Genomic DNA, 13743 nt, shown 5'->3' with positions numbered 1-13743 from the left:
GCACCTCAATACATAAGGCAAATACTGACAGCCATAAAAGGGGAAATCGACAGTAACACATTCATAGTAGGGGACTTTAACACCCCACTTTCACCCATGGACAGATCATCCAAAATGAAAATAAATAAGGAAACACAAGCTTTAAATGATACATTAAACAAGATGGACTTAATTGATATTTATAGGACACTCCATCCAAAAACAACAGAATACACATTTTTCTCAAGTGCTCATGGAACATTCTCCAGGGTAGATCATATCTTGGGTCACAAATCAAGCCTTGGTAAATTTAAGAAAATTGAAATTGTATCAAGTATCTTTTCTGACCACAACGCCATGAGACTAGATATCAATTACAGGAAAAGATCTGTAAAAAATACAAACACATGGAGGCTAAACAATACACTACTTAATAATGAAGTGATCACTGAAGAAATCAAAGAGGAAATAAAAAAATACCTAGAAACAAATGACAATGGAGACACAACGACCCAAAACCTATGGGATGCAGCAAAAGCAGTTCTAAGGGGGAAGTTTATAGCAATACAAGCCCACCTTAAGAAGCAGGAAACATCTCGAATAAACAACCTAATCTTGCACCTCAAGCAATTAGAGAAAGAAGAAGAAAAAAACCCCAAAGCTAACAGAAGGAAAGAAATCATAAAAATCAGATCAGAAATAAATGAAAAAGAAATGAAGGAAACGATAGCAAAGATCAATAAAACTAAAAGCTGGTTCTTTGAGAAGATAAACAAAATAGATAAACCACTAGCCAGACTCATCAAGAAAAAAAGGGAGAAGACTCAAATCAATAGAATTAGAAATGAAAAAGGAGAAGTAACAACTGACACTGCAGAAATAAAAAAAATCATGAGAGATTACTACAAGCAACTCTATGCCAATAAAATGGACAATCTGGAAGAAATGGACAAATTCTTAGAAATGCACAACCTGCCAAGACTGAATCAGGAAGAAATAGAAAATATGAACAGACCAATCACAAGCACTGAAATTGAAACTGTGATTAAAAATCTTCCAACAAACAAAAGCCCAGGACCAGATGGCTTCACAGGTGAATTCTATCAAACGTTTAGAGAAGACCTAACACCTATCCTTCTCGAACTCTTCCAAAATATAGCAGAGGGAGAAGCACTCCCAAATTCCTTCTACGAAGCCACCATCACCTTGATACTAAAAGCAGACAGGGATGTCACAAAGAAAGAAAGCTACAGGCCAATATCACTGATGAACATAGATGCAAAAATCCTCAACAAAATACTAGCAAACAGAATCCAACAGCACATTAAAAGGATCATACACCATGATCAAATGGGGTTTATTCCAGGAATGCAAGGATTCTTCAATATACGCAAATCTATCAATGTGATAAACCATATTAACAAATTGAAGGAGAAAAACCATATGATCATCTCAATAGATGCAGAGAAAGGTTTCGACAAAATTCAACACCCATTTATGATAAAAAACCCTGCAGAAAGTAGGCATAGAGGGAACTTTCCTCAACATAATCAAGGCCATATATGACAAGCCCACAGCAAACATCATCCTCAATGGTGAAAAACTGAAAGCATTTCCACTAAGATCAGGAACAAGAGAAGGTTGCCCACTTTCACCACTCTTATTCAACATCGTTTTGGAAGTTTTAGCCACAGCAATCAGAGAAGAAAAGGAAATAAAAGGAATCCAAATTGGAAAAGTAGAAGTAAAGCTGTCACTGTTTGCAGATGACATGATACTATACATAGAGAATCCTAAGGATGCTACCAGAAAACTACTAGAGCTAATCAATGAATTTGGTAAAGTAGCAGGATACAAAATTAATGCACAGAAACCTCTGGCATTCCTATATACTAATGATGAAAAATCTGAAAGTGAAATCAAGAAAACACTCCCATTTACCATTGCAACAAAAAGAATAAAATATCTAGGAATAAACCTACCTAAGGAGACAAAAGACCTGTATGCAGAAAATTATAAGACACTGATCAAAGAAATTAAAGATGATACAAATAGATGGAGAGATATACCATGTTCTTGGATGGGAAGAATCAACATTGTGAAAATGACTCTACTACCCAAAGCAAGCTACAGATTCAATGCAATCCCTATCAAACTACCACTGGCATTTTTCACAGAACTAGAACAAAAAATTTCGCAATTTGTATGGAAACACAAAAGACCCCAAATAGCCAAAGCAATCTTGAGAACAAAAAAAGGAGCTGGCGGAATCAGGCTCCCTGACTTCAGACTATACTACAAAGCTACAATAATCAAGACAATATGATACTGGCACAAAAACAGAAAGATAGATCAATGGAACAGGATAGAAAGCCCAGAGATAAACCCACACACATATGAACACCTTATCTTTGATAAAGGTGGCAGGAATGTACAGTGGAGAAAGGACAGCCTCTTCAATAAATGGTGCTGGGAAAACTGGACAGGTACATGTAAAAGTATGAGATTAGATCACTCCCTAACACCATACACAAAAATAAGCTCAAAATGGATTAAAGACCTAAATGTAAGGCCAGAAACTATCAAACTCTTAGAGGAAAACATAGGCAGAACCCTCTATGACATAAATCACAGCAAGATCCTTTCTGACCCACCTCCTAGAGTAATGGAAATAAAAACAAAAATAAACAAATGGGACCTAATGAAACTTCAAAGGTTTTGCACAGCAAAGGAAACCATAATCAAGACCAAAAGACAACCCTCAGAATGGGAGAAAATATTTGCAAATGAAGCAACTGACAAAGAATTAATCTCCAAAATTTACAAGCAGCTCATGCAGCTCAATAACAAAAAAACAAACAACCCAATCCAAAAATGGGCAGAAGACCTAAATAGACATTTCTCCAAAGAAGATATACAGACTGCCAACAAACACATGAAAGAATGCTCAACATCATTAATCATTAGAGAAATGCAAATCAAAACTACAATGAGATATCATCTCACACCAGTCAGAATGGCCATCATCAAAAAATCTAGAAACAATAAATGCTGGAGAGGGTGTGGAGAAAAGGGAACCCTCTTGCACTGCTAGTGGGAATGTGAATTGGTTCAGCCACTATAGAGAACAGTATGGAGGTTTCTTTAAAAACTACAAATAGAATTACCATATGACCCAGCAATCCCACTACTGGGCATATACCCTGAGAAAACCAAAATTCAAAAAGAGTCATGTACCAAAATGTTCACTGCAGCTCTAGTTACAATAGCCCAGAGATGGAAACAACCTAAGCGCCCATCATCGGATAAATGGATAAAGAAGATGTGGCACATATATACAATGGAATATTACTCAGCCCTAAAAAGAAATGAAATTGAGCTATTTGTAATGAGATGGATAGACCTAGAGTCTGTAATACAGAGTGAAGTAAGTCAGAAAGAAAAAGGCAAATACCGTATGCTAACACATATATATGGAATTTAAGGGAAAAAAATGTCATGAAGAACCTAGGGGTAAGACAGGAATAAAGACGCAGACCTACTGGAGAACGGACTTGAGGATATGGGGAGGGGGAAGGGTGAGCTGTGACAGGGTGAGAGAGAGTCATGGACATATACACACTAACAAACGTAGTAAGGTAGATAGCTAGGGGGAAGCAGCCGCAAGGCACAGGGATATTAGCTCGGTGCTTTGTGACAGCCTGGAGGGGTGGGATGGGGAGAGTGGGAGGGAGGGAGACGCAAGAGGGAAGACATATGGGAACATATGTAGATGTATAACTGATTCACTTTGTTATAAAGCAGAAACTAACACACCATTGTAAAGCAATTATACCCCAATAAAGATGTTTAAAAAAAAAATGAAGTAGAATAGTAAGAGAAAGAATAATGAATGTGGTCCCTCTCTGAGATCTAATTGAAGTCAGGGAGCAGTTCACACAACGGTTTAGAGGAATAACTTTCCAGATAGAGAGGCCAGCAAGTGAAAAGGCTCTTGGATGAGAATGTGCCCGGTGTTTTCTAGGAACAGCAAGAAGTCCATGCTGGCTGGAACAGAGATCTAGGGGGAAATTGTAGATGAGGCCACTGAGAAATAACCAGGCACCATGTCACATAGGGCCTTGTAGGAAATGGTAAAGACTTTGGCTTTTGTTCCAAGTACAAGTCTTACGATTTATTTGAAAGGAAAGGTAGAATTTAAACATTTGGGAATTATTAGGAAAAGATGCAGGGTTTTTAGTAGGGTAGTGACACCTCCACCAACAGGGAAGAATTTCTTAATGGTACTGTACTCTTGTTTGGGACTAGAAGTTTGTGATAAAATCAATACATTGATCTTACTTGATATAAGTATTTCAGTTACTGATGTTTTGCCATTAATATAGGTAATCCATAGTTTGCTTTGAATAATTGTGTATCTTATGCTGTTTGTTTCTGTCTTCCTATTTTTTTTTTTTTTTTTTTTTTTTTTTTTGCGTTACGCGGGCCTCTCACTGTTGTGGCCTCTCCCGTTGCGGAGGACAGGCTCCGGACGCGCAGGCTCAGCGGCCATGGCTCACGGGCCCAGCCGCTCCGCGGCATGTGGGATCCTCCCAGACCGGGGCACGAACCCGTGTCCCCTGCATCGGCAGGCGGACTCTCAACCACTGCGCCACCAGGGAAGCCCTGTCTTCCTATTTTAAAATAATTTTATGATAAGTCATATTCTTAGTCTAACAAGTAATTCCTTGTTAATTTCTGTTTTGATTAGAATCCAATTAACAGCTTTAAGGTAATTGAGTACATTTTAAAATCATGCTTCAGCACACTAAAAGGAACCCTAATCATTCAGAAAATCTAATTATGTATACTAATTGTTATTATACGATTATATTTTGAAAGGAAATAACTATATCAGTAACATGTTATGAGAAGCTATTAGTCTGTATCTTTGAAAAGGATTATTTGATACCCTAAAAATCTTCTGCATTTTATTATTTTAGTTTATATAAGTTTTTATTATTTATAAAATAATGTCACAGTAAGGATTTAGGTTTACTCTCAAGAATGGAAAGACAATGAAAAGACCCTGTGTTCAGTGTTTTATATCCATATCTCAAATATTTAATTCTTACAATAATCACCTGAGACCAATGGTGATATTCCCCCAGTTTACAGAGGCAGAAACTGAAGGCAGAAGAGTTAAACAACCTATCCAGGTTTTTGAAGCCAATAAACAAAAAACTATGGTTGAAATCTCCTGGAATTTTTTTATTCTACTAGTTTACCAAAGTTACAATTACAGGTTTATGTCTTTTAGATATCAAACTTCATGTCAAATACAGTCACTCCATCCTATGGCTAAATTACAACGGAAGTATAGCATTTCTAATAAATAAATGCTGTTGAATCATTGGGGCTGGTAGGGTGGTGTATTCTATAACACTTTTCCGCTACTGGGACAATAACTCAAAGTGTATGTTTCATTAATGCCAGTCTAATATTCCTAGAATAGTAACTTTTTAGTGATACACTTTTCCAAATGTCCATATAAATTATGAAAAATTTTCTCGTGTCTTGCTCCTGAACACTTAGACTTTTATATCCTATATATATTCAGTTTCAGTGCTTAGCCAGTTTTGCTCAGATATGTTAGTAGAATATATTAATTTGCTATATGGCAAAATTGTAAGTATTTATTCTTGTAGTTTTATGATGTAACTAAATGGATTTTTTTTTACGGATTTTATTGCAGTGCTAGTGATGCCATAAAAGGAGAAGGATTGCAAGAAGGTGTAGACTGGCTTCAAGGTACATCACAAAATACTGTGCATCTTCAGCATTTATTTCCCTTCCATTCACGTTTTCTTTCCTTCTTTACATTTTATTTTTATTATATCACTGCCTTTCTTCCTCTTGTTTCCGTTTATTTCTGCTATCAGAAAAAACAATACAGTAAGTATCCAATACTTTGCTCCATTTACTTCAATTACATTTTTGTAAAGGATTTATTTAAATAAAGTGCTTACATCAACATGCATGACATCTCTAGAAAATAATTTTAATTTATGGCAACAAATTTCTGTCAGATCTAGTAATAGAAGCACATTTGAAGTTTGGGACAAATTTTAGACCTTACTGTCAATAACTAAAAATAAATCTTCATGACATGTATCGTTCAAGAATCATGCTATACACCATATGTGGCTCCATTTATTCATAGCGTGTTTTTACAACTTTTAATACTCATATTTAGTATTATATATGCTGGTATTCTATTAATGTTTTGTAATCACAGTTCTATTTGTTATTCATCACAATAGCTATCATAAATTAAGATATATCATTTTTCCTAAGGTTACATTGTGTACTAGACACAGGAATGGATTGAAGCACAATGACCCACAGAGAGCAACAAAATGTGAATGTGAATGAAACCAAGTTCTATAGGTCCTTCTTATTACAGGACCCTTGAAGATCAGGCCAAAAAATTTCCATTTTTGAGCAAGACAATTGAGGATGATTTCTATTAGAATCTCCCTGCCCTGAACAAGGGTGAAATAACAAGAGATTATAAATTCTAGCTGTAGTCTTGTGGCTATAAATTTAATTTCTTCTACACAACCCTCTTAATTCCAGTTATTTGTGGTTTTTTTTCTCTTCTGTATGTCATAGTGGATCTAAGAGTAGCCTGCTTGTCCATACATAAAGAGACGTAGTATTTCTTTGGTTCAAAGTACTAAATGTACATCTGATAAATATTTCTATGTGTTATTAGTAAAATGTGGTGTTTTAGGTAACTGCACAGAGCATTGTATTTTTTTCTCTTTCGTGTTGTCATCATGACATTTACCATTAAACTGCAAAGAACCTTCTAGTTATATTTTACAATTAAGTGAAACTTAACTGAGAACCTCTAGTAGTTCTCAGATGAGCTAGTGGGATTTTTCTGTGAACACACCAACTTCATTTCCTAGACTGTGCAAAGAAGTGGTCAGAGTGACCACTCTGGGACTGATTCCCACATAAAACAGATAGGTTACAGAGGAACATTACAGAGAAGACACTAGAAGCATATTTTCAGCCTTTACTTCTTATTTTACAAGTGCTTATTATTGTTCACAGTGGAGATATAGCATGGATGGAAACACCACAATTGCTCATAATATAGTAATTCAAAGCACAGTAACTTACTGAAAATAGGTTGATGGTCATCTGAATTTTAAATTGTAGATCTCTTTTTTTGGGGGGGGGGTATTTTGTCTGTAACAATGAGGCCACTAGGTGTCAGTAACGATCCAACATCACAGTGCCACTTGCCAACTCTGGTCTTACCTAATTTTTGTGTCTTTGACTTTTCTGATCCATTATCTTTGCATCTTACCTCCCAAGTCTTTGTAAGAAGGATACTTTATAGGAAAAATTTTTGTGCCCTTGAGTTACCATATTATTTTATGTAACCTTTACAACAATCCTCTGCAAAGTAAGTAGTAGTATCCCCATTTTATGTGGGCAGCGTGGAATAGTAGTAAAAAGCACTTGGGCTTTCAAGTCTAGCAGATTTATTCCACTACTTATTAATTATTAACTAATGTCTCTAATTATCTTATAAAAATAAGTTTCTTCATCTGTAAAATTAAAAAATAAAATTTCAAAAATTGCCATACAGATTAAATGAAATACTGTATGTGTTAAAGTGCCTACCATAAGAAAGCACTCAAAAAATGTTAAATTTACCCTTTTACCTAACTTCTCCATTTAGTAGAGGAGGAAACTTAGTATGTAGGTTTAAAAGTATATCAGTTTGGTTTTGAGTAGGAGATCCTTTGTTCATAATTTCTATGTAACAGTAAATAGTTTACATTTTTGATGCTTCTAACTGTCTCTCTGGATTTGAAAAGAGGGGAAAACCTATACTGCAAAATAGGTAGCAATAAATATAGGAGACTAGTCTGTGCCTATAACTGTTAACTTATTAGCCAAAAGTTTTTCTGTAAATCTGTGAAGGATGTTCTGAACTTATATCTCTTCATTTTCCTTGCAAAATTCTGAAATTTCCTAGCATGATAAACCAGAAGGCCTGTGGTTCATTTTGGACCAATTTAATCTTATTATTTTAAGTTTACGGTTGAAAAATTGTGGGTAAAACATTAAATGACAGATTTTGTGCCATGATTCCATTCTCTTTTGGAAGGATTCTCAATAATTACCTATGCACTACAGCCAAAGACAAGAACCGATGAGTAGACTATGAAATATTTTTTAAAACCACCAGAGAATATACAGAAACCATTGCAGAGGTAAAGAGAGATATTTATAAAATGAAATCCTCTCATGTGACTAATGAAACTTATTCATTGTATGACTTTATCTGTATGTGAAAAGTTAATAATGCTTCCAGGTTTTAATATAAGAATTTTATAAACTATGCATATGAGTATTCCAATGAAAGACTGAGGATTGAACACACACTTAGTTTCATCCCCTCTTCAGATCTCACTGACAGCAAAGAGACTTTTGTTTAAAGCCATTTAACCCAAAAAGAATGGGAGCGACAAAAATGGCAACCAAATTTTGAAAGCCAAATATCTGATGAATGTTGAATAACTTAACAGACCTGAGAAAGCGGAATTCTAAGCTAGCACTGGAGAAAGCTGGAAAGCATCCTAATTTACATTGCAGATCCCCTCAAAGGCTCAGAAATTGATGGAAATTGGAAATAAGGATGAAGTGAGACAGAAAGGAGAAGACAGTTATACATCCTTGCCCCAAAAGAAGATTGAAGTTTCATTCTTTGCAGAGAGCCAAATAGTATCCCTGGACTGGAGAACACCAAGCACAACTGTATGTTGGCATGCTGACCTGAAAATGAGGAGTAACTGAAAGTTTCATACTGAAGGTTATAACCGTCTTCTGCCTTCTCCTATTTCTCCTAGAAGACACTGGCAATAGGTAGGAGATAGCAAGTCAACTTTGAGGAGTCAGACCAGACTAAGAGAAAAGACCTAAAGGTATTAACATCAGAAATTCTCAAGGAAACGGCTTAGCTAGATACACTAGACTGAAGATCACTTTTGACAAGCCTCACACATGTAACAAAATTCCAATCAGCTTTATAGTGTTCACCCATACATATGAGAAGATAGCAAAAGATCACCAAGTATTTGAAGATCAAAACATTAGAATTATGGAACATAAACAAAAAAGCAGATTAGAAGAAGACTATTTAGGGAGAACATTTCAAAAAACTATTAGAGTAGCTTCAAAGAGATAAGAGCGAATGTATTACTTTCATGAATATGACAAGAATACTACTTGAAAAAGAACAAAGAACAAAAAAAATGAGTTCTTGGAAAATAAGAATAGTAGAAATGGAAAACTCAATAAAAAGAAGATAAAAAAGAGACAATCTCTCAGAAGGTGCAAAAAAGACAAAGAATGGAAAGAAAAGATAAAGTAAGGAGTCATTTTAGGAGGCTCAATAACCTAATAAGAAGTTCTAAAAGAGAGAACAGAGAGAAGAGAGGGGAGAAAGTCATCAAATAAATCATCAAACAGTATTTTCCAGAACTAAATGATGAGTTTTTAGTTGCAAGGCCCCTTGAGAGCCCAATGCAGTGGATGAAAATATTCCCACACCAAGGTGCATCATTATTAAAATCGATACTGTAAGACAGAGGAAGATTCTACAAGTTTCCTGAGAAGAAAATAAGAGGTTTCATCTAGAGGATAAGGAAACAAAGTAGCAACAGACTTCTCACCAGCAACACTTGGAAGCAATGCCTGGAAGAATCTAAGGAGAAAATAATATTTGCCGGCGGTATCAGTGTATTATAATTGTATAATTAAGACATCTTCAGCCATGTAAAGTCTGAAGAGTTCACTTTCTATACCATTTACTAAGGTAGCCACTGAGGTGTACTGATCAAAAACAAAAGAATAAACCAACAAGAAAAAAAAATAGGGGAAATCTGCACAAGAGAGTTGGGAAGGAATCCCTAGGATGATAGTGGAGATCCTGGAGTGATAATGAAAGATCTCATATGAAAATAACTGGGCAAACATGGAGAACAACTGGTTCAGATTAGTTTGCACAAGACTAAGGGAGAGTTCTTCAAGAAAGTGAAATTGATTGTATACTATGCTTCATAATAGTAAAGGTTGAAACAGGGTGAGAGTAGTGGGACTGAATTAATGTTAAGTACATTAAAAAAAAAGCTAAAGCAGGGTTGGGGATGAAGAACAATTAATAACTGCAGGGAAAACAAAATGTAGTAGAAGAAAGGAAAAGTAACTGGGGTATATCACTCATTTCAGCTGTGAATAGCATTCATATAGTCATCCTATTGATGACTACATCACTGTGTTAGGAAAATGGGAGTATTGGTTACATGATGAGCGTGGCAGAAGAACAGTGTACAAGTGTTGAGAACCGAAGCCCCTTATTACATTAAAGGAACTGATATTTCAAGAAGCAATAATAAAAGCATATTATTTAGAGATACACAGGTAATCACCTAAAAGGGAGTTGAAAGTAGTTGCCTGTGAAAGGAGAAAGAGGGGATGAGGCAAGGAACTGCTTTTTTTAATACAAGCCTTGTAGAACTAGTTGATTTTAATTAGGTGCATGTACAATGACAAAAATACAAACTATAGTGTGAATTGTGCTTTTAAAAAGAAAAAAGCGTACACATAGGTTTCTACCATGTTCTTATGGATATGTCTTGGATTACTTTAGAGAATGGGTTTTGCCCTGTAGAGACTAATAATTTTTTATTTGGTTTTTATTATCAGATCAAATCCAGGCTGTGAAGACATGAAAAGATAGTATTCGGAAACCTCAACAATTTTCAATTCAAGGAATATATATTAAGGCAAACTGAATACTTTAAATTTTTTGAAAGTTTTTACATCTAAGAATACTTGATAATCTTCTGCTTGCATTTATGGACTCTGAATGAGGTTTTTAAGAACATAAGACTTCAGGTATGCTAATCTGGCCATTAATTATATAAAAACTAAATGTTTCCTGAAGGGCTCCCTCCCCAGAATTATCAACTTCTTGAAAGGTCTACATTTGATTGTAATTAGAATGTGTAAAGTCAGAGTTATCTCAGTATCTCATCTTGATTTATGATATCTTTAATGCATTTTATTTTTTAATTGTCTTCTAAAAACTTAGCTTATGATATGACTTTGTAGTATGATTATGCTTGTGAAAAAGAACTTTTAAATGTTTATAAGGGACCATGGGTAATTAATATATATTAAAGTTTTGCTATATGTCACCGTCAATAAAACATAAAATGTAATATACAAACTAGTGTGCTTTATATGATGAAAAGAATAATGCTGTGTTAATATGGTGTTTGGTGTTTTACTGTCAAACATTTGTAAACTACCTGAGACCAAGTTAAGCTGAATTTATTTATTCAGTGAATAAAACACTGAATAAATAAATGAAACATCTCTGTACCTATACTAGTTTGGCATTGTCCTAGGCAATGGTGATACAGGGTAAACAAAACATATTCCTTATCCTCAGAGAACTTAAAATTTAATGAGGGAGAATTTGAGAATCTTTTCATACAGAGTATCTAATTTTATTTCATTGGCTGACTGAAAATATTGCATTTTAAGATTAAGAGGTATAAAAATGTATTAATGTGATTCTTCATAATTATTACAACTGACTTATTCTTTCTTCCTTTAAAATGTCTCCAGTTTACTGCAGTACTTTATTAAAATAGACTGTGACTCACCAACTGTGTTTTTCCTGGGCATAAACTACTACAAAAATGTTTTTTAGAATTTTAAACATATCTCTGCCATCTACTGTATGCAAATTGTGTTACTTCTCACAACTTAGAGACTGCTTATAATTGTAAACTCTAAATAGAAGCTTTCATTTTTAATTAATCACTGGGAAACAATAGATAGAGCAGTTGTGTAAATCCTGAAAAATATTACATATAAAGAAAAACTGTAATATATAATGTGTAACACCATAAATATCCTTAGCTGTGAAAATGATAAAAACAGAAGACAAAAGGTAAGTGAGTAATAAAGATGTATTATGATAACTACAGTAGTGGTATGTTTCACAGAGATTTGAATAAAATAATTTTAAAACTTCAGTAAAAGTTCTATAATTCAGTTTCTCTTAGTCCAGAAATCCCAGTGCTTTCGAATTTGGCACATTGAAAGTCATCCAGAATATTCCAGTGATCCAGCATTTTAGCTAGCTTGCCAGCCTCTCAAATTGTTTTGATGAAGATACAAAGTGAGTCTCATTAATCTAGAACTGCCTCAAATATAAAACAGACATGAAGATGAAAACACTGTAATTCAACAAAAAAAACCTAATATGCTATAACTATTTTAGGAGGATGGAGAAAGGGATGTTTTAAGAGAATTCAAATCCTCATCTACCGTAAGGTAACAATAACAATAATAAAAGTTATCACTATATTTTGAGCAAGATATTATTACATGTATGGGATTTTGCATCATATAATCCTCATAATAGCCTTATGTAGTAGATTCTAGTGTTTGTTTTACAGACAAGGAAACTGAGGCCTAAAAAAGGATGTTTATGGTCACAGAGCTAGTAAATGGTGGTGCTGGGATTCAGAACCAAACAGTCTGTTTAAAATGGATGATTCAAGAGCTAAGAGTATTACTGATTTTAGAAATATAGAGATATCTGCCATAAGAATAGCTAAAAGGATGGGAAAAATCTCTCACTGGGGTGGGAGACCAGGATTGGGGTGCTGGAGCTCAGGGACAAGGGACTACTTTTTTTTTTCTTTTTGCTTGTTTTAAGTCTATTAACACTTCAAAATTTAAACTCTGGGCAGGAATGACTATGATAAAAATAATTCTTGAAATTATGTTGATTTGTTGATTCTAAATTAGTATTCCACAAACTACAGTAATTTACACCTATGAAAATATGTAGAAGAGAGTACTAAATGCTTCCTTTGTTTTCATGATCTCCAGATATAGTTTATAGTCTATATAAACATCCATTCGTACTCTACATTTTCATGTAAAGATTATGTAGAAGCAAGACGGGCTACAGTGGCCACAGCATGCCATGTGTGTATACACTGAGGTAATTGCATTTGTATTTAACATATTATGCAATTAAAATTTATTGCATTAAAGCTCAAGCAAGTGTTATTTTATGTTTAGACATCCCTGTGTTAACAAAGTTTAATTCATTAAGCTCCACATTTCAATGTGACATCTCATAAAATATTCAAAAGTTAGCCTATTGTATGTTTTGCATTTAAATATTTATAATGTGGCCCTATTCAGCCTGTGACTTATAAATCACAAAAGAGCTGAGTTGTATATATTTTTCATTTATAGGTTGTCTGCTAAAAATTATGAATTGCCTTCTGATTACTTAAGTTATTCTTTTCCCACCATACTGTGATTTCCATAAATATATGTAGTTACTCTAGAGAAAACTTAAGGCAAATACATTCTGCATGTAGCTCTGGTACATTAAAATACTGTAGCATTTTAACTGATTTGCTATCTGGTTTTTCCTTCTTGCTTCTTAGTTAAAAAATAAATAAAACCTTACATTTAGGTCTTTAATCCATTCTGAGCTTACCTTTGTGTACAGTGCCAGGGAGGATCTAATCTCATACTTTTACATGTACCTGTCCAGTTTTCCCAGCACCACTTATTGAAGAGGCTGTCCTTTCTCCACTGTACCTTCCTGCCTCCTTTATCAAAGATAAGGTGACCATATATGCTTGGGTTTATCTC

General features: G+C 34.5%; 1 protein-coding gene across 2 annotated transcripts in view; it reads left to right on the top strand.

Annotated features, from left to right (window-relative positions):
• Positions 1–12174, top strand: part of ARL6 (ADP ribosylation factor like GTPase 6) — a 67293-nt gene extending 55119 nt beyond the window's left edge. Inside the window, exons 8-9 of one of the 2 annotated variants that reach the window (XM_032631472.1) lie at positions 5714–5769; positions 10753–12174. In XM_032631472.1, coding sequence (XP_032487363.1) covers positions 5714–5769; positions 10753–10778 — 82 coding nt within the window. In that variant the 3' untranslated portion in view covers positions 10779–12174. The remainder of the gene's footprint in view (positions 1–5713; positions 5770–10752) is intronic. The other variant, XM_032631471.1, reaches the window with a different exon arrangement.
• The last annotated feature ends 1569 nt before the right edge of the window (positions 12175–13743 follow it).

The sequence above is a fragment of the Phocoena sinus genome, chromosome 4, assembly GCF_008692025.1.
Source record: "Phocoena sinus isolate mPhoSin1 chromosome 4, mPhoSin1.pri, whole genome shotgun sequence".
Lineage (NCBI taxonomy): Eukaryota > Metazoa > Chordata > Mammalia > Artiodactyla > Phocoenidae > Phocoena > Phocoena sinus.
This window is presented reverse-complemented; position numbering and strand designations above follow the sequence as displayed.